This window comes from Balaenoptera borealis, assembly GCF_965194805.1.
Source record: "Balaenoptera borealis genome assembly, chromosome: 1".
Taxonomy (NCBI): Eukaryota; Metazoa; Chordata; class Mammalia; order Artiodactyla; family Balaenopteridae; genus Balaenoptera; species Balaenoptera borealis.
Window position 1 is genome coordinate 157,173,188 of NC_138860.1, and position 22,664 is coordinate 157,195,851.

General features: G+C 36.9%; 1 protein-coding gene across 3 annotated transcripts in view; it reads left to right on the top strand.

Annotated features, from left to right (window-relative positions):
* The window catches only part of EIF2B3 (eukaryotic translation initiation factor 2B subunit gamma), a 153,414-nt gene that overhangs the window by 44,079 nt on the left and 86,671 nt on the right, over window positions 1-22,664 (top strand). For all 3 annotated transcript variants that reach the window (XM_082364961.1, XM_082364962.1, XM_082364963.1), the window contains one exon: window positions 10,830-10,989. In XM_082364961.1, coding sequence (XP_082221087.1) covers window positions 10,830-10,989 — 160 coding nt within the window. The remainder of the gene's footprint in view (window positions 1-10,829; window positions 10,990-22,664) is intronic.

Below are 22,664 nucleotides of genomic sequence, written 5' to 3' on the forward strand. Positions count from 1 at the left end.
TGGAGGACAGTATGAAGGACAGAGAAAATGTCCTAAACAATTCCTTCGGTTCTTTTATAATCAAGAGTGATAGACTGTTAGGACCTTAGAATTAGACATCTAATCTAATCTTTTACCCTCCACAAGAATCGATTCCCATGGAGGTTATGCTAGGCTGTGTTTGAAAACCTCCAATGGGTATTTCTCATGAGCTTCTAGACATTAGAAAGTTTTTTGTAATGTTGAACTCATCACTGCTCCTTTTTTGTTTTGTTTTGTTTTGTTTTTTTGGCCACACCATGCAGCATGCGGGATCTTAGTTCCCTGACCAGGGATCAAACCCGTGCCTCCTGTAGTGGAAGCACAGAGTCTTAACCACTGGACTGCCAGGGAAGTCCCTCATCAGTGCTCCTCTTAAATTTCTACTTTTTGATCATATTCTGTCCTTGAGCAATCAAAACACACGATCTTGCTCTTCCAGTGGCAGCCTTTCAGTTATTGGGTCCCCAAGTTCTTCTCTTCTCCTGTTTAAGGATTGCTAGTTCCCATAATTTGCAGACCCGTCAGCATCCCTGTAACTTCCTCTGACCTCTCTGATTTGTCAGTGTCTCTTTCAGAATGTGATGTTCAGAAATGTGGTCTGAACAGTGCAAGTCACAGTGGTATTATTTACATTCTATGATCTGGAGGTCATTATTATAAGAGATATATTAATTTTTTATTGAAGTATAATTAATAGACTTACAATATTATATTAGTTTCAGGTTGTACAACATAATGATTGCTATTTTTATACATTATAAAATGATCACAGATTTATTAATTTCAATGAAAGCAAAGTCTTATAATCATACAGTACTTTACAGTTTTCAAGTATCATACATATTATTTTGAAATACAACCTATCTTCTAGTTTTTCATTAAGTATGATTTAGTTTTAAATAGTAAGATGCCTGACCAAATTTAAATGTAACATGGGTATGTATAAAGAGGACATAGATTCGTTTAGCACCACTATTATTGTTAGGGTGTGTGTGTGTATTTTGGAAAGCAATGTGATGGCAAAGGGACAGATCACATAGTGTTTCTGAGCCTATTTTTTTGTCTATAAAATGAGTTTAACTATATTGATATTTTAGAATTACGTGAATTTAGAATTAAATGAAGTAAAGTATATGTAAGAGCTTTGTAAATGGTAAAATGCTGTCCAATTTTAAGTTACTTGTCTTTGCCATCAACTTAGAGATAACACAGCCTTAGAGAACAAGTTGAACTGACAGTAGCAGGTAGAGTGTAACTAGTTTCTGAACTGGAATCTTTATGGATTGGAATTCTAAAAGTATGTGGTTAGTCAGGCTGTTGCTAAAAAGGTGTTCAGAGACACATCCTTTAATGAATTAACTTGGATTGTTGCATTCTCTTTAACCAGAATGGTTACCTGATTCTGGATTTTTGTGCCTAACTGACTTAACTGAGAATTGCCTTACATGCCATATATGGATTATTACTTTTGAATTAATTCAAGTTTATTTACTTTAATTTATGTTTTAATTGAAATATAGTTGATATAAATAGTATATGTTACAGGTGTACAATACAGTGATTCACAATTTTTAAAGGTTATACTCTATTTATAGTTATTATAAAATATTTACTATATTCCCCATGTCGTGCAGAAAGAATTCAAGTTTAATTAAATGTGCTGAGCCTCAAAATTATACTTAACATGATTTAATCTTTCATCATGATTCCCAAAGTGGATTAGAAACTCAGGACTTTAGGGTCACCACCATCATTAATGCCACTGAACCCAGAGCATAGCTCTAGATAAAGAATTGAGAATAGCTTGACCCTTGTAATCATACAGTTTTATGCCATGAAGGACTTCAGAGTTGGTGCAGCCCTCTCATCTTATAGATGAGGAAACTGAGGCCCAAAGAGGGAATGACTTATCAAAGTCACATGTGGAATTAATAGGAAAAATAAACATATCTAATCTTAGAAGTAACTTTTGGGGGGTGATAAAACCTTGATTTTAGTTTCTTTTTTTTTTTAACTAGTTAATTGTCTGTTTCTCATATTGTTATAAACTCCCCTCTTTCACAGCCCTCTGCTGATCTTCTTCCGAGCTTTCTGGTTTCTAAGTAAACTAGACACTATTTCTATGTCATATACTTCAGGATAAAATTAATATTCAAGTTACAGGCAGAAAATATGTAATGTAAGAGCATACTCTGTGGTCTGAAATGAGGCAATGATGCATTTATCATGTGGAGTATTTGTGTCTGACATGAAGAAAAAGAATGAAATTATTTAATATAAATTCAGAATAATAAATTATTTCAAAATGAAGGTTTGATTTGAGAGAACAAAAAGCATTTGTTATTTCTCTATTAATATCAGTGCATTTGGAGATTAAAATTAAATTACAGATATCTAAATCCTGGAAGAGAAGTGACCAGCATTTTCATGTAGAACTCATTTAACAGAAATTAATACATTCTCAGTTAGTTTTTAGCTTCACACAGGAAAGATGAGTAGAATTCTTCTATTTGTTCTATACTGAAGAGGAAAACTTACTGTAGGAAGGTGAATGAACTAAAAATATTATGACTATAAGTATTGAACCTACATTTTAAAATTATAAGTGTAGCACATCACCCTCTAGCCATGCTGTCCAGGACAGCAGCATCTGATTTCTTTCCTTTCAAATATCTCTGTCTTTTCTTCTTTGGAGGCAGCAAGTTCGTTCCCTACCTCATTGCTTTAGGAAGCTGCCAAATTACCTCTGTGATCCCTGTCCTAACTCCGAACAGTCACAATATCTACAAAGGGTACTCAGCTCTGTCAGAAAGTCTGATGTTTCTAAACATCTAAAATTGGATTTTTTTGGACTTCCCTGGTGGCGCAGTGGTTAAGAATCCACTTGCCAATGCAGGGGATACAGGTTCGATCCCTGGTCCGGGAAGATGCCACATGCTGCGGAGCAACTAAGCCCATGCACCACAACTACTGAGCCCACGCTCTAGAGCCCGCGAGCCACAACTACTGAAGCCTGCACACCTAGAGCCCATGCTCCGAAACAAGAGAAGCCACTGCAATAAGCCCGCGCACCACAACAAAGAGTAGCCCCCGTTCGCCACAACTAGAGAAAGCCCACTTGCAGCAACGAGGACCCAACGAAGCCAAAAATTTAAAAAAAAAAAAAAGGATTTTTTTTTGTTTATTTAAGCAAAAATGTATATTTGTTGAAATATAATTCACATATCATACAATTCACCCATTTGAATGTACAACACACTGGTTTTTAGTATATTCACAAATACGTGTAACCATCATCATACTCAATTTTAGAACATTTTCAACACCTCAAAAAGAAGTCCCAACCGTTTCACTATTGCTCTCCCCCGCTGCCACCCCGCACTCCTCGTTCACCTTAAACAACCACTAATCTACTTTCTGTCTCTGTAGATTTCCCTGTTCTGGACATTTCATATGATGGAATCATCCAGTATGTGGACTTTATATCTGGCTTCTTTCATTTAGCATGTTTTCAACGTTCATGCAAGTTACAACATCCACTGTTGGCCCTCCATATCTGTGGGTTCTACATCCACAGATTCAACCAACCATGGATCAAATATATTCAGAAAAAAATTCTGGAAAGTTCTAAAAGCAAAACTTGAATTTGCCAGAGTTCCTTGTATGTTTTAGATACTGATTTCTTGTTGATTTTTTTTTATTGAAGTATAATTGCTTTACAATGTTGTGTTAGTTTCTGCTGTACAATGAAGTGAATCAGCTATATGTATACCCATATCCCCTTCCTCTTGGACCTCCCTCCCACCCCCACCCATCCCACCCATCTAGGTTGTCACAGATCACTGAGCTGAGCTTCCTGTGCTTTATAGCATGTTCCACCTAGCTATCTATTTTACACATGGTATTGTATATATGTCAATCCTGATCTCCCAATTCATCACACCCTCCCCTTCCCCCTCTATGTTCACATGTCCGTTCTCTACATCTGTGTCTCTATTCCTGCCCTCCAGATAGGTTCATCTGTACCATTTTTCTAGAGTCCACATACATACGTTAATATACGATATTTGTTTTTCTCTTTCTGACTTACTTCCCTCTGTATGACAGACTCTAGGTCCATCCATGTCTCTACAAGTGACCCAATTTTGTTCCTTTTTATGGCTGAGTAATATTCCATTGTATATATGTACCACATCTTCTTTATCCATTCATCTGTCATTGGACATTTAGGTTGTTTCCATGTCCTGGCTATTGTAAATAGCGCTACAGTGAACACTGGGGTACATGTGTCCTTTTTTTTTTTTTTAACATCTTTATTGGAGTATAATTGCTTTACAATGGCGTGTTAGTTTCTGCTTTATAACAAAGTGAATCAGTTATACATATACATATGTTCCCATATCTCTTCCCTCTTGTGTCTCCCTCCTTCCCACCCTCCCTGTCCCACCCCTCTAGGTGGTCACAAAGCACCGAGCTGATCTCCCTGTGCTATGCGACTGCTTCCCACTAGCTATCTATTTTACATTTAGTAGTGTATATATGTCCATGCCACTCTCTCACCCTGTCACATCTTACCCTTCCCCCTCCCCATATCCCCAAGTCCATTCTCCAGTAGTTCTGTGTCTTTATTCCCATCTTGCCACTAGGTTCTTCATGACCTTTTTTTTTTTTCCTTAGATTCCATATATATGTGTTAGCATACTGTATTTGTTTTTCTCTTTCTGACTTACTTCACTCTGTATGACAGACTCTAACTCCATCCACCTCACTACAACTACCTCCATTTCGTTTCTTTTTATGGCTGAGTAATATTCCATTGTATATATGTGCCACATCTTCTTTATCCATTCGTCCGATGATGGACACTTAGGTTGCTTCCATGTCCTGGCTATTGTAAATAGAGCTGCAATGAACATTTTGGTACATGACTCTTTTTGAACTATGGTTTTCTCAGGGTATATGCCCAGTAGTGGGATTGCTGGGTTGTATGGTAGTTCTATTTTTAGTTTTTTAAGGAACTTCCGTACTGTTCTCCATAGTGGCTGTATCAATTTACATTCCCACCAACAGTGCAAGAGGGTTCCTTTTCTCCACAGCCTCTCCAGCATTTGTTTGTAGATTTTCTGATGATGGCCATTCTGACCAGCGTGAGGTAATACCTCATTGTAGTTCTGATTTGCATTTCTCTAATAATTATTGATGTTGAGCCCCTTTTCATGTGCCTCTTGGCCATCTGTATGTCTTCTTTGGTGAAATGTCTATTTAGGTCTTCCGCCCATTTTTTAAATGGGTTGTTTGTTTTTTTGACATTGAGCTCCATGAGCTGTTTGTATATTTTGGAGATTAATCCTTTGTCTGTAGCTTCGTTTTGCAAATATATTCTCCCATTCTGAGGGTTGTCTTTTCGTCTTGTTTATGGTTTCTTTTGCTGTGCAGTAGCTTTTAAGTTTAATTAGGTCCCATTTGTTTATTTTTGTTTTTATTTTGATTACTCTAGGAGGTGGGTCAAAAAGATCTTGCTGTGGTTTATGTCACAGAGTGTTTTTCCTATGTTTTCCTCTAAGAGGTTTATAGTGTCCGGTCTTACATTTAGGTCTTCAATCTTTGAGTCAATTTAGACAAGGACAAGGAGGTAACAGGAAGTGTGCCAACATTTACTGATGCTTTTGTTTGCCCATACCAGGTTGAACTCTGGGGATACAAAGGTAAAAGAGCTCCTTATGAAGCTCAAAGTCTAGATGGGAAAAAAATTGTAATCCAGTTTAGTGATTTAAGGTCAGTAATGGATCAGAAAAGACTTCATGTCTAGATGAGATAATATATTGGCTCTTCCCTTTCCGATAACTGTGACAAGACCAGAATCTTGATGGATGAATGTGTGGTGTCGTGGAAAGAGAGACTAGGGAACGCATTCTTGGCAGTTTACCCTTAGCAAATTAACATTAACTATGTGGAGGGAGGCTTGTGAGAAAGAAGGCTGAATTAGGTAGGTGGAGTCATATTTTGAAGACCCTTAATGTCATGCTAAGCGATTTGAGCTCAATCCTGTGCAGTAATGATCTCCAAAATGGAGTGTTCTCAAAGCCAGAGGGTGTGCAAGATGGAGTTCCAGAGGTAAATATTAGAATATCTATAAATAAATAAATAAATTAGAATATCTAGTTCTTTTTAATTTTATCTCTTCTTTTAAATCTATTTTTATATATGTTATAGAAAGAGCATATTATATCATTTATAGTGGTTTGTGTGTTTTGGGTTTTTTTAAATTTTTTTGGCTGCGTTGGGTCTTCATTGCTGCGTGCGGGCTTTCTCTAGTTGCAGTGAGTGGGGGCTACTCTTTGTTGCGGTGCGTGGGCTTCTCATTGTGGTGGCTTCTCATGTTGTGGAGCACAGGTTCTAGGCGCGCGGGCTTCAGTAGTTGCAGCACATGGGCTCAGTAGTTGTGGCTCATGGGCTCCAGAGCACAGGCTCAGTAGTTGCGGCGCACGGGCTTAGTTGCTCCGTGGCATGTGGGATCTTCCCGGACCAGGGCTCGAACCCGTGTCCCTGCATTGGCAGACGGATTCTTATCCACTGTGCCACCAGGGAAGTCCCGATTTGTGTGTTTTTAAATAAATTTTTTAAGTGGGAATAAGTGGATAAGTGTTTATCATTTTTTTTTTTTTTTTTTGGTTTGGAGAACACTATTTTAGGGTGTCTTTAAGCAGAAAAATTAAATAAGCAGTGGAAATAGGAGTGTGGATTAGAATATGGGAAAACTGCTGTGAGAGAGACCAGTTAAGAGACTGGAAAAGGGCTTCCCTGGTGGCGCAGTAGTTAAGAATCCACCTGCCAATTCAGGGGACACGGGTTCGAGCCCTGTTCTGGGAAGATCCCACATGCCGCAGAGCAACTAAGCCCGTGTGCCACAGCTACTGAGCCTGTGCTCTAGAGCCTGCAAGCCACAACTACTGAACCCGTGTACCACAACTACTGAAGCCCACGTGCCTAGAGCCCATGCTCCGCAACAAGAGAAGCCACCACAATGAGAAGCCTGCACACCTCAACAAAGAGTAGCCCCCGCTTGCCGCAGCTAGAGGCAGCCCGCACGCAGCAACGAAGACCCAACACAGCCAAAAATAAATAAATAAAATAAATAAATTTTTTTTTTTAATTTAAGGAAAAAAAAAGACTGGAAAAATATTTTGAGGCCTGAACTAAGACAGTGCAGTGGAAATAAAAGAGGAGGACTTGGGACCAGTGAGATGTGAGGAAGGGGTACTGGGTAGGAAAGAGAAGACTTCAGCCCTAGGCTATGGCCCGCTTTCTGTCTTCAGATCCTGGATGGTGGTGACACTATAAGCTAAGGAGCAGAGGAAAGATATTTAGTTCTAAGCCTAAGGATTATCACATTTCTTATTTACATACTAAGTTGGTCATTCCTTCCTGCACCTGCTGGTCAAACCCTAGTAAAAACAAAGTGGCAGTTGGCCCTTTGCTGAACACTTTGGGGACTGCAGACTGGGAATCTTTTCCAAGTATTTCAACCAAAATTGAGCATAGTGAGGTCTCCATTGTAGTTAGCCATCAGTAATTATTAAAGCACCAAACTACTCTTGGGGATTGGATTGGGATTGGGCCACATAGGTAATGTAAATTGTGACCATTCACAGTCACACCAAGTAGCTGAATTCATTAGTTCCGTATGGGCAGGGGTGGAGTGTAGGGTGGTGATTTGGATCATAGCCATTGTTTGTGGAAGTGCTGAGTGGGTAAAAGCATCGTAGTTACCTTGCCCTGACAGTTTTTTTCCAGGGGAGTAAGTGTGTTTTTCTTTCTCCTTTCTGTAGGAAATTGTTTGCCAGATTGTGTTATTTATAACAATCTGTCATGGAACAGCTTCCAGGAAAAGAAAAGAGGCTAGTCCCCATGGCTCTCCCCACCTCCTACCCCACCATTACCACCACACACGCATACATCCGGTTTTGTTTTTTTCTTCTAGTTTTACTCAATGGTTTTGGCTTGATAGAAAATGTTCTTATAATGACAGATTTCTGGACTTTGCCATGGCTTGGTAATTGGGTTTTCTAAGCTTTATTTGTCTGCTTTAGCCAAGACTAATTGGCAGCAGTTTGAGTTTTGAATTCCTGGGTATCTTGAATACTAAAGTGCTATCTTCTACTTCCCCTTGAAGACCTTGTATGTTTCCACTTGGTGAAAAATGCACACATTTGCTGTCCTTTAGAGCTGTGCTTTTTGCCCTTGACATTGCCCTGGTTCCTGTAGAGGAGCAGGCTTGGGATAAAGCTCACTGAGAACTGTTAGAATAGTGAATAGGGAGGTCTGTGGAGATGCCAGTTGGTCTCTGCAGAAGATGAGGCATACTGTGGTGTTAGAAAAGAACTGGTTGCCCAAAACACAAGGCAGCTGAGGGTTGGTGTGTCCCAGGAACTTTCAAGTTAAGATATACAGTTGCTTCACAGTCCAAACAGTCTGTGTTTATTCATGGTTTGTGGTCACACATGATCAGAAATACTTCTGGCTCTTAACAGTTTTTCCACTTTCTTTCTCTGGGCTACAATTAGTAGAAGAACATTTGCATTTCTAGAATGGGCTTTGCATTTTTAGAATAAAAATAAAAACAATAGTCATTTATTTTCTTCCTGTTACAACTTTTATTAAAATGTAAAGAAAAATAGATAGCATTACAAAGATGTAAGGATGATTTCATTTTCCTTTTAGACTTTAGTTTCTTCTTCCAGGATTTCTAGCTTTGGAAACAAAGTACAGTTTGTCAGCAGAGACTTTCCTTTGGAAGTGGAGTTGCAGAGAAGACAGCAATGTGTTTGGTCTCAGTGAGAGTGGTCCATTCTCTGGGAGCAGAGGCAGGAAGAGGGCCTGATGGAATAGCACCTCCATCTGTATCCCAGGCCCTGCCCTTTCAGACTGAAGCCTTTCTTTTCACGCTGAGAACAGATGGCAACCAGACACGGGGGAGGGCTCTGTTCCTTGTGCTCCTTGGGGATTTTGCATTCAGCTTAGCAAAAAGTCATCTAAAAGCAAAGAGATAAATGAGGCTGCAGACTGTTCACAATTATGCAGGACTTGTTTGACATTCACTATGCTGACAGATTAATTTTTTGCAGATATTGAATGATAACAGCATTTATTTTCCAAGACAACATTGTCACCACTTCAGAGGCATCTGCATTGGGGTCGTTTTCTTCACTCTGGAGTACACTTAATAATTAAATTTATTGTGGAACAGTCAGCTTGCAGAAATCAGTCATCTTATTAAAGAAACTTAGAAAAATAGAAAGGATTTTTTTTCTTCAACAAACTGTCATTTTCATTATAAAGAAATGGGGCAACTTCTGTACTGCTGTAAGTGACATGTCTTTAGTAAATGGTCAATACTTCCTTTCTAAGCATTGTTAACAAGAAGTAGGATTCTGCAAGCTATTTCTTCCTTAGCTTGCATGTATGTGGGCTGATCTGTTAACGTTTGACAGTTCCTGGATGGTGAGCTGCAGACTTAAGGAATTTTTTTTCCTAAGAAGAAGATGTTTATAGGAACTTTTTTTTTTTTTTAGCTCAGTTAAGATCCAGAAAGAATTAAGAGAGCCTTAAGTAGAAGAGTAGAAAAAAATCCAAATTTGAACTTCTTAAACTTAAGAGGACTTCAAAAGGAATTGTTTAAGCTATAAGTAATGAGTTATATGTAGAAAAAGAAATGACGGTTCTGGTACAGATTCTGTATTCGGAATAAGAAATTGCAGGCAGTAAGATAAGGCATTCTGATGGTTGAGTCACTTCCTGAGCAAGTATGATTCTTTGCTTTCCTAGAATGTAAGTTGAAATTATCTATATTTTCCCCCAAAGCAGGAATCTTGATTTTAAATTAAAATCTTAGAAAAGTTGGAGCCACTTACAGAAATTTCCATGTAGATATTTACTTTATTCTTAAATCTGGAATAATTTACTCCAATGTTTTTCAGACTTTTTAAAATAGCAGAACCTGTACTGTTATGAGGATTAAATGAGTGCTTTTATACATACCTGAGGTTGTATTATAATTGTTTATTAGCTAGACTGATTTCCCAAAGAAGGGCACATTATAGTATATTCATGTGTTATTTATTTCCTAGTATTGTAGAAAAGTGACTTTAAGTTTTTTTAAATTAATTTTTATGGGAGTATAGTTGCATTACAATGTTGTGTTAGTTTCTACTGTACAGTAAAATGAATCAGCTATACGTATACATATATCCCCTCTTTTTTGGATTTCCTTCCCATTTAGGTCACCACATTGCATTAAGTAGAGTTCCCTGTGCTATACAGTATGTTCTCATTAGTTATCTATTTTATACATAGTATCAATAATGTATATGTATCAATCCTAATCTTCCAATCAAAGTGACTGCTTTAAAATAAAGTATTTCATAACCATATTGAATCATCAAACTTTGCCAAAGTGCTTTTTGAACTGTAAAGGGATGTATAAATTTAAGATCATTAACTCCGTAGTCACAGAAATAGACAATGTGGTGGTTTTCGTACTCTGTTTCTTAGAGCCCAGGATTCCAGAGGTGCCTCAGGGACAGCAGCAGTAAGGCGTACACAAAGGGGAGGTAGGAATTCCAGACCCTCCTCCAACACAGCTCAATTAGAACGACCCCATTTATTTTACCTGTGCTACTGCTATAAAAAAGGTTTGAGGGCAAGTGTGCAGTTTGTGTTCTTCGAAGACATTGTAAGTTTATACTGTGATGATTTGTGTGATCCATTGTCCTTTGTGATATTGACTTTTCCCCTTCTCCATTTGACAGACAGATATACTGGTCCTGAGCTGTGATCTGATAACAGATGTTGCCTTACATGAGGTAGTGGACCTGTTCAGAGCTCATGATGCATCGCTTGCCATGTTAATGAGAAAAGGTCAGGATGGCTTAGAACCAGTTCCAGGTCAAAAGGGGAAAAAAAAAGCAGGTAAGGAGACTAGAGTTTGATTTATTTGTTTGTTGGGTTCTTAATTATTATTATCATTCATGCTTTCACTTAAGAAACATTTATTGAGAACTGACTCTACTGTGCTAGAGGTTGGTGACATAAAGTCAAATAAGACACAGTCCCTGATTTGAAGAGGCTTATAACTATTGATTAGATTCTGTACCATCCAAGAGGCTTTTGTCTGCAGAGAGGAGCACTCAGAACTGTTTGCATTGTGTTTAAAACTCAAATAATTGAATATGTATACTAAGAAACCAAAAAATGTAATTTAAAATCAATGTTTAAAAAATACTTAATATTTGATTACAAATTAAATTAGATATCTTTAAGCAATTAAAATTATTATTACAAATTTAGTATGGTTGATTCTTCTGAATACACCAATCACCCTGAATAGCCAATAAACAAAATAGTCGTTAACCATGCTTTGTCTTCTTAGGATTACAACATACTTATCTTGATATTTCCTAGGATTCTAGTAGTGGGTTATTTTTTTTTTAATCTTCAGAGAGTTATAGTAATCTTACCAGACCAAAAAGAAAAGGAATAATACTCTAGTCCAGCCAGGGTTATAGAATTTGGGTTATTGACTTGTTATTGATTTTTAGTTAAGGCATAGTTCATGATTGCTTTTCCCAGAGTATTTCAAACCTGAGTCACTGATTCTATGACTGGGCTACTTTTAATAACTGAACTTATGCGACTTCCCTGGTGGCACAGTGGTTAAGACTCTGCGCTCCCGATGCAGGGGGCCAGGGTTCGATCCCTGGTCAGGGAACTAGATCCCACATGCATGCCACAACTAAAGAGCCCACGTGCCACAACTAAGGAACCAGCGAGCAGCAACTAAGGACTCTACATGCTGCAACTAAGACCCGGTGCAACCAAATAAATAAATATTTAAAAAAAAAAAAACTGAACTTAGGACCAAAAAGCTTTGTTAGATCATACTTTTTATATAGGTTTTAGTTTTTCCTGGAATGATGTGTTTTTTCCCTGGAGTTTTTCCCTGGAATGATGTGTTCTTTAGGTTTTTCTTAGTCAAAATCATGTAACTCATTGTCCTGTCATTATATATTGACGCAGTCTGTTGCAATTATTAGAAGCTTTGTATGGCTTATTAGTATCTGACTATTTATTAATAGAGCCACCTAGAATGTTCATTCCTAGGATTTGAGTAATGTAGTTTGTACTTTTAGTTCTCTTCTTCAGGGCATTTGGTTAACTTGTAATTTTGGATTATAGCGTTGAAACTTCTTTCTAGTTGCTTTTTGTGTTAAAGCAATCACTGGTGCAGATCAATTGTTGAATCCTCTTTCTACCTTGTTATTATGTATGCTTCTCATGTGGATCAGTTCTTTTGTTCTTGACACAGTTTCTACTTTTGTGAGGTCTGGTTTGCTTACTCGCAATTTCCTGTATTCAGCCTTTTCTACCTATACAGATACAAACAACTGTGTATCCAGGCTTTATAAACATATGTATATTTTACAATTATTAATGTTTTCTTTTTTTCACACTCCTCTACTTATAACAATTTTAAAAAATCAAATACCCTACTATAGTTACTCTTCTTGGTATTATAACTTTTTAGTACATTACATATTAGCCTTTATCTCTTAAGTATCATTATAAATGTGTAGCTTTTCACAATTTTATTTTAAATTAACTGTAACTATTATCTATCTATTCATTTTAAAATGTTTTGATGCTTAAGTTGTCACAACGTGGTTAGTGGAAGTTCCTTTATGTTGGCTCTTCTATTCTCTTTGAAAAGGTATGATGTATACTGGTAACTTGCTGTATGGTTATAGTGTGAGTATGGAGGGCAGGGAAGCAGGAAATGGTACTGGAGAGAATACAGGGATTAGACTAAAGAGTTTGAACTTTATCCCCAAAACAGTGGGGAGTTGTTTGAGGAATTTTAAACAAGAGAATGTCATAATCAGATTTGCATTATAGAAAGATTTTTCATTTTTAACATGAAATTTTGAACTCCTCAATATCTATATTTTGTTATGTTTGACGGCTAAGTTTCACCTAAATGACTGAGTTTTAAATTCTTACCATGGAATGGTATGCATTTCAGTGATAAGCATTTTTTTAAAAGAATCCTAAATTTCTCATTGTGTATTTGGCCTGCCTCTTGGCTGCTCTTATGTGCCAGAACAGCCTGCAGTCCTCTTGTTCTCAGATGTTGTTCAATAGTCTAGATCCCTTAGGTCCAAGTTTCCCAAATTGTGTTCTTACTGGCTTATTGGAGAATGCCTAACGGCTAGATGTTTCAGGAGCCATCGTTCTCCCTGTTGCCACTTCCTTCTCAGATTTGTAGGAGCTGTAGATACTGAGGAGGGGAGGATCAAACTTATGTTTGGATTTTTTGGACTGTTTTTTTTTTCCTGCTACAAGCCTTTACACATGATGTTCTCTACCAGAAATGCTCTCCCCTTACCCACAACACATGCACTCTAAATCCAGCTTAGCCTTCAAGTTATTTGCTGAGAGAGGTCTTCCTTGACCCTCTAATATGAAATTATAGCCCCTTGTTTGCCTACGTATGGCAGCCCTACTCTCTTACTTACTCTCTGGACTATAAGCTCCGTGAGAATATGGGTCATGTCCAGTTTGTTCACTTTATCCCCAGCGTCTGGCTCAGTTATGGCCGGTGGTGACCAGTCAGTAGATGTTACTGAATGGGTTGAAGGGCCTGTCTATAAAGGTAACTCTTATTGCCCCCGAGGTAAGAGAAAGTAAATTCAAGCCCTAGATGTTTAAATCCTAAAAATTTGAGTCTGAGCTGTAGTTAGATTCATGAGTGGGTATTATAAGAGCCCGAGTTTCAGCAATATAGGTTTAGCACACTGACACTACATTGCCTATTAATTTTTTTTTCTTTTCGTTTCTTTTTTTTTTTGCCACACCACACAGCTTGTGGGATCTTAGTTCCTCGACAAGGGGTTGAACCCGTGCCCCCTGCAATGGAAGCATGTAGTCCTAAACACTGGACAGGGAATTCCCATTGCCTATTAATTCGCGTTTAGAAATGTTTTCAAGATTTTTAAATTAAACAGCTACTGCTGTAGCATGGTTGTTAAAAGCACACGTTCTGGAGTTCAGACTGGGTGGGCTTCAACGCTCAGAAACTGTGTGGTCTTGGACAAATTGTCTAACTGACTTGAACTTCATTTTCTTTAGCTGTAAAATGAGACTGAATCCTTTGGGGATTTTTGTGTGAGAATTAAATGAGATGTTTGTAAAGCATGTGATCTGCTACTTGAAACACTGTAGTTGGCCCTTCATATCCAGGTTTCGCAATATGGATTCAACCAACCAGTTGTGTAAAGATAATTAATTTCCACTTACCATCCCTTGCTTGTTAGAAAATCCAAGATTTCCTTCTTTCTCAATTTCAGTGAGAACATAGTATGTTTATTTTGCTTAATTACAGATAACATGTTTACTAAGGGGCTTTTTTTTCTGGACATTCCTGTGTGCAAATGTTTAATGCTACTATGATTTTATGACACAAATTATTGACTATTATCTCTATAGTTCCACCATGTCTCTTGGGATATATGAAATGGAAAAAGTTCTAGGCAATTGTTTTTTAACGTATCCAGTTCACTGTAGTATTTCTCAAACTCCTTCCTAGTTCTCAGAGTTATATACAGCTTTGGTTCAGACTAGAATCAGTATATATCAAAGTGCTTCAGAATCTCACAAGTGAAAGCTGTCACTTGGTTGTCACCTCTCAGTCAGCTTCGCTCCCTCTGTATTAACAAATGCTGGCAGGCAGTTCTGAGCCTATATTTCTTTTGCTTCAGCTTCCTTGATTTTTCTCAAAGCTCTACTGCAAAAAAAAAAAAAAAAAAGCAAAAACCTTCTATTCCTGCTTAGGCTTCTACTTATCTTTTTTCTCTTCTCAATCCTATTCTCACTGCCCCTCCCCCCTTTTTTTCCTAATTATATCCAACAGAAGTGACTTGAAATCCCTGCATACTCAAAACTGAAATTCTTGTGATTGAGGAAACAGTATACAGAAATAAGTTCAAATATGCTAGAAATTGTGTGTCACAATGTGACAAGTACAATAATACGAGCATGTACAAAATACAGGGAACAGTTTAATGCCTTAGTTACAGGTAAATATGTTTTAAAGACATGATATTTGAAAAGAAGGAGTTGAGCAATTTACTTAGGTACAGATTGGGTAGTTGGTATGAAATCGGATCCCTGACTAACAAATGCATTAAATTTTGATGTAGTCATTGAATTTAGGACATACTGTGTATAAAATCTATGCTAAGTCCTATATAAGAAACATAAATAATCAAGATTTGCTCATAAGGTAAAATCCAATGAATGGGGCTAGGTAGTTTTGTTATTTACCAACTTTTATATCCATCTGTGGCCTAATAGCACTTTGTGGATAGTTGTTCAATATCACATCAGTGGTAAGTGATAGAATCAGAACTTGAACCCGTGCCTTATAACTCCATAGCCTGAGCTTTCTACTTCTTTTTTTTTTTTAATTTAGTTTTAATTTCTATCAATGTTTTATATGCCCATAATTTTAAAAGTGATGTAATTCTCCAAGGTATATTATAATAAATAGCAACCCCCATCTTGTCTCTCCTCACCTCACTCAGAGGCAGCCACTTTCAACATTTTTAGCTAACTTTTTTTCACATTTAACCCCACCTCTCAAATAACATGCTTTTTGTTTGTTATGTCTTGATATTTTTAGTTTTAGGAATTATCTATTTACTTCCTACTATGAAAGTTAAAGATTTAGTTCTATTTTACCACACCTTCTGCCCCACCACACGTATGCAAACCTCCAGTCTCCTCAGCTTCCTAATATAGTTACTTATATTGTAGTGTTGATTAACTGAATATTTGATGTTTACATTATTTTGAATGTATAAATGGTTTTCACAGCTGAACCTGTAGTATGTTACTTTTCTCTTTCTTCCTTTTATTTTCCTAAAAATTAATTGTCTCGTTTTTTCATTTGCTTCGTTTTCTATGTATTTATTACTAATTCAGCCTTAACCCCAGTTGTGTGAATTTCCTCTCATTACTTTCCAACACACTGTTTCCCTCAATTTCAAATTCTTAAAGATCTCTCTCCTAGATTCTGGACTAGCTGCTCTGCTGTGTAACTGTCATTTTAGGTTCACCCTTCACTCTCATATCCTGAACCTCATATTTTCCTCTTTCTTAGTTTATATCCACTTTTTTTGCGGGGGGCGGCTGGGTATAAACTTCCCTTGGAAATCCTGTCCCCTCAAAATTTTGAAGGTATTATTTCACTATCTTTTAGCTTTTCTATTAAGTCCAACACCATTGTGATTCTTGATTCTTTTTGTATGAGACCATTTTTTTTCCTTTCTAGAAGCTTATAGGATCTTATTGTTTCTAAACTTCTAAAATTTCACATTGATATGCCTTAGTATAGTTTAATGTCATCCCCTGTGTTGGATGCTAATGAGCCTTTCAATCTGAAAATTCAAGTCCTCAGTTCTAAAAATTTTTTCTCAGATTAATTACCTTTAAAAAAAATTAAGTGAACTTTTATTAATACGTTTCATGTTCTCTTAGACTGTAATTCTCTATTTTGTTTGCCTGTTTTATTTTCAGTGAGGTATAGTTGGTTTACAATATTATATAAGTTTCAAGTATACAACATGGTGATTCACAATTTTTAAAGATTATACTCCATTTATAGTTATTTTAAAATATTGGCTATATTCCATGTGCTGTACAATATATCCTTTTAGCTTACTTATTTTATACATAGTTCTTCGTACTTCTTAATCCCCTACCCCTATCTTGCCCCTCCACCTTCCCTCTCCCCACTGGTAACCACTAGTTTGTTGTCTATATCTGTTAGTCTATTTCTTTTTTGTTATATTTTCTTTTTTGTTTTATTTTTTAAATTCCACATGTAAGTGGTAACATACAGTGTTTGTCTTTCTCATCTGACTTATTTCACTAAGTAAGCATAATACCTTCCAGGTCCCTCCATGTTGTTACAAATGGCAAAATTTTCATTCTTTTTTTGTGGCTGATTAGTATTCCATTGTGTATGTGTGTGCATATATATATATATATATATATATATATATATATATATATATATATATACTCTACATCTTCTTTATCTAATCATTTGATGGACACTTAGGTTGCTTCCATATCTTAGCTATTATAAATAATACTGCTATGAGCATTGGGGTGCATGTATCTTTTCAGAAATGCAAATCAAAACCACAATGAGATGTTACCTCACATCTCTCAGAATGGCTGTCATCACAAATAACAAGCGTTGGCAAGGCTGTGAAGAAAGGGGAAACTTTGTACACTGTTGGAGGGAATGTAAACTGGTGCAGCCACTGTGGAAAACAGCATGGAGGTTCCTCAGAAAGCTAAAAATAGAACTACCATATGATTCAGCAGTTCCACTCCTGGCTATATATCCAAAGAAAATGAAAATACTAATCTTTTTTTTTTTTAACCCACCACTCAACTCAAACTTTAAAACGTCTACCAATGTGATCTTACCCGCTCCCAACTCACTATTGTCCCCATCTAAGGTAATTATCAACACCTTACTGAATCTTGTTTATCTTTTTTTTTTTTTTGGCTTTCCTTTATCTCAGCTTTATGTATTCTAAAAATATATATTGATATATATGTATTATTAAAATTTTATTTATTTATTTTTGGCTGCGTTGGGTCCTTGTTGCTGTGTGCAGGCTTTCTCTAGTTGCGGCGAGCAGGGACTACTCTTCGTTGTGGTGCACGGACCTCTCATTGCAGTGGTTTCTCTTGTTGCGGAGCACGGGCTCTAGGCACACGGGCTTTAGTATTTGTGGCACGCCAGCTCAGTAGTTGTGGCTCACGGGCTCTAGAGCACAGGCTCAGTAGTTGTGGCGCATGGGCTTAGTTGCTCTGTGGCATGTGGGACCTTCCCAGACCAGGGATTGAACTCGTGTCCCCTGCATTGGCAGGCGGATTCTTAACCATTGTGCCACCAGGGAAGTCCTGATATATTTTTTAGTTGCTTCTAATTTTATTTAAAAAGATAGCATGATGGATGTAATCTACTGGGACTTAACTTTTTCCAATATTATATTACTGAGGTTCATCCTTATTGTTATGGGCAGCTACAGTTTCTTCATTTTGAGTGCTATACAAAATTGCACTGTATAAATACACTACAGTTCATTTATTCACTTTTCAAGCAGTGGGGGTTTAGATTGATTCCAAATTTTTGCTGTTGTCACCAGTGCTGTTATGAACATTTATGTACATATTGTTTAATGGGCACATGTAAGAGTTTCTTAATAGAATTGCTGGGTCATAGAATATATGAATGTTCAGTTTGGGGGGTATTGGTAAACAGTTTTACTCTTTTCCAAAGTGGTTATATCAGTTTCCCCAACTACCAGAGATTTAAAAGAATTCATTGCTCCATCTACTCTCCAGCACTTGGCGTTGTCAGATTCTTTGCGTCAGTTGAGCAGAAGTAAAATGGTATCTTACCTCATTGTGATCTTTGTGTACATTCCCTTGGTCTCTCAAGATTGAATATTTGTTCACTGGTCATATTTATTTTCTCTTCTGTGAAATGCCTGTTTATATATTTTACCTAGTTTTCAATGAGTTATTTGCACTTTTCTTACTGATTTGTATTCTTACCATTCGTTTGTCAGTTGGATACACTGCAAATATAGTTTCCCAAAAGAAAATGGGAAAACTTTTCTCACTTTCTTTAAAACGTCTTATGAACAAAAATTCTTAACTTTAATATAATCAAATTTACCAAAATTTTAAAAGCATCTTTTGTGTCTTGAACTCCCTACTGCAAGTTCTGAACAATGTTAACTTATATTTTCTTTTTTCTTTATTTTTAATTAATTATTTATTTATTTATTTATTTTTAGCTGCATTGGGTCTTTGTTGTGGTGCACGGGCTTCTCATTGCGGTGGCTTCTCTTGTTGCAGAGCATGGGCTCTAGGTGCGCAGGCTTCAGTAGTTGTGGCACGTGGGTTCAGTAATTGTGGCTTGCAGGGTCTAGAGCGCAGGCCTCCATAGTTGTGGCACATGGGCTTAGTTGCTCCGCAGCATGTGGGATCTTCCCGGACCAGGGCTCAAACCCATGTCCCCTGCATTGGCAGGTGGATTCTTAACCACTGCGCCACCAGGGAAGTCCTTAACTTATATTTTCTAATAAGAATTTTAAAGATTTATTCTTGACACATAATTCCTTGATCCAAATAGAATTGTGTCTTGTATATGGTGTGAGGTTGGCATCCAGTTTAATCTTGTTTTCCATATAGATGTCTCTTTTTCCTTCCTCCATTTATTAAATAGACTCTCCTTTCTCCAAGGAGAAAGGGTGAGAATCTTCTAGCAACACGTAAGTTATATAAGTTATATAACCTAATCACAAAAGTAACATCTGATTACTTTTGCCACTTTTTGTTGGTAGAAGCAAGTAGCCAGGCCAGCCCATGCTCAAGGGGAGGGGATACAGAAGGGTGTGCATGCCAGGAAGCAGTTATCATTCTTGGAGCCAGCCTGCCACAGCTGAACTCACTAGTATGTCTAGGGCCTTAGCTGTGACAGCTGAGTTTCTCTTTCCATTTAGTCTCTTATCATACAGGAGGCTAGCCCAGACTTGTTCACATGGCAGCAGCAACAGGTTCTAAGAGAATAAGAAAGAAGCTACAAGGTCTCTTGAGGCCTAAAATCAGAACTCACACCGTGTCACTTCCTCCGCACTCCTGTTAGTCAAAGCTAGTCACTAGGCCAGCCTAGATATAAAGGATAGGGAACTAACCTTACTAACCTTACTTCTTTTTTTTTTTTTCCTGTGGGCACTTTTTTTTTCTTCAAATTTTTTTGTTGTGGTAAAAAACACATAAAATTTACCATCTCTTTTTAAACATATAGTTCAGTGGTAATAAATACATTTATAATTTTGTGCACCCATCTCCATAACTCTTCTCATCTTGTAAAACTGAAACTTTATAACCATTAAATATAAATGCCCATTTCCCCCTCCTCCCAGTCCCTGGCAAATACCATCTGTTTTCTGTCTGTATGATTTTGGCTACTTTCAGTACCTTATATAAGTAGAATCATACAGTATTTGTCTTTTTGTCACTGGTTTGTTTCACTTAGTATAGTGTCCTCAAGGTTTATCTATGTTGTAGCGTATTTCAGGATTTCCTTCCTTTTTAAGGCTGAATAATATTCTCTTATGTGTATATACCACATTTTGCTTATCTATTTAATTCATAGATGGACATTTGGGTTGCCTCTATATTTTAGCTATTTTGAGTAATGTTGCTAAGGACATGGGTGTAAAAATATCTCGTCAAGACCTTGCTTTCAATTATTTTGGTTATATACCCAGAAGTGGAATTGTTGGATCATATGGTAATTCTGTTTTTAATTTTTTGAGGAACCACCATACTGTTTTCCACAGTGGCTACCATCTTACATTCTCGACCCTATATCTTGATGGGCAAAGCTACAACAAATTTGTAACCCTTTTAAATCTACTACATAGACTGTTAGTTTTGATTTGCTAATGTTTTGTTTTGCCTGTAATTTTCCTTTGTCATATCTTTGTCTGGTTTTAGCATCAGAATCATGCTGGCCTCATAAAATGAGACGGAATTCCCTACTCCAAACATAATGCCTGTCACTGGGGTGGTGCACAAATATATTTATTAGTTGAATGAATGAATGAATAAGTAAATGACTATAGAGGAGACAGAGAAGTAAAAAACAACTGGAAAAATATATGAATAGTTGATTATGACAGAATTTTTTAAGATGGAAGTTCATAGTTTTAACTGCCTTCTTAACCTTATTTGTGTAATCTTTCTCTTAGGATGGACATTCTAATGTTCTTGCTCTGTTTCCCAAGTGGAATTCACTTTGTTAAAGCAGAACAGAAAGAAACCTGTCCAAGTTTCTATAATTTGTATCATATTCTGAGGTCCCAGTTACTATGGTAGCTACAAAGAAGCAAATACAAGGAGGGGGGCCTGAGAGTGAGGGAAATGTGACTGAAGTGCAACATAGCTGAAAAATTGACTTGTTGGAAATTATAGCTCCCAGGACATTCAGTAATTCAAGGTTTTTTGTGGGCCTAAGGGGTTGGATAGGGTAAGCACTCCAAATATATCCAAAAATAACATCTCTGTGTTATTTCTTTTTAAAATGTTGGCTCGTAATCAGAGCTTTGCAGACTTTGTTATATTCTCAAGTTTCCATGTAATGGATGAATTGATATATGTCGGAGTTGTTGTGTGACATTTGAAATTCTCTGCAAAATTTAGTTTCAATTGAAATTCTCTGTAAAACTTACCTTCAAATTGGCGTTATTTACCCTTCCTTCTTTGGCATTCACTTATCTTGGTAATTAGAAAAAAACAACATGTAATTTTTTATGATAGCTTCTCCCTATTCAGATTAAAACACTGCCTATGAGATAACCAGAGACCATCTGAAGGAATGGATGCTTTCAAGAACCTGAGCCAAACACATTATACACTTGAGTAAAGCATTTGGTTTAGGTATATAGGCAGCTGCAGCCAACAGGGAAGCGTGTTCAGTTATATAGTAGCCATTGTCTGTCAATAGGAGGTAGACAAATTCATCTTTAGAGATACCATTTTTCCTAGAGCTCAACTTTTAGTTTCTCCCTTTCAAATAGGTATTAAATCATTGCTTTATTTGATTGTTGTGAAGATCAAATGAGAGCATGTATTTTGTTTAATTTTTTAAACTTAAACATTTTATTTAATGTTTTAGTTAATAGCACTAAATAGAGCTTTACAAATATTAACTCATTTAGTTCTCCTAAAAATCCTGTGAGGTAGGCGTAGGCACTATTATCCCCATTTTACAGGTGAAACTGAAGAATGGAAGTTTATTATCTCGCTCAAAGAGATAGAACTAGTAAGTGGGATTCATACCCAGGTGGTCTAGCTTCAGAGGCTCTCTTCTTAATCGTTATGTTATGCTGCCTCTATGTGAAAATGTTTTTGTAAGCTATAAATAGATACTGTGTGGATGTTAGTAGCAGATTTTATTAAGTGTTCAACACTACACTAGATGTTGTGGGAGATCTAAAGGAATCATAAGTCTGCCTTTGAACAGTTTGTAATCTTGTTGGGGGAAAGAAATATATAACACAGAAGACAGCAATAATATGGCATCCTATAAGATCATTGTCTACCAGAGAACTCTCCACATCTGGTAAATATCTGCCTTATTTTCTTTCAGTGCTCCCATACACAGCACAAAATCTAGTGCATAGTAGACATATAGTTAATGTTGGTTAAATGTGGATGTCCTTAAATGCTATTCCCATTTTCACAGTGAGCAAACCTAGGTTATTACTTGCAGAGGAACAGTTGCACTTTCTTTCTGTGCCATACAGTGGGCTTGTGGTTCATCTACTTAATTTGGCTAAGCAGTATCTTGACTGGCCCTCTTTTTTTTTTTAACTTTTAATTTTTTGATATTTACTTGTTTAGTTTTTTTTAAATTTATTTATTATTTTTATTTCTTGCTGCATTGGGTCTTCATTGCTGCATGCGGGCTTTCTCTAGTTGCAGCAAGC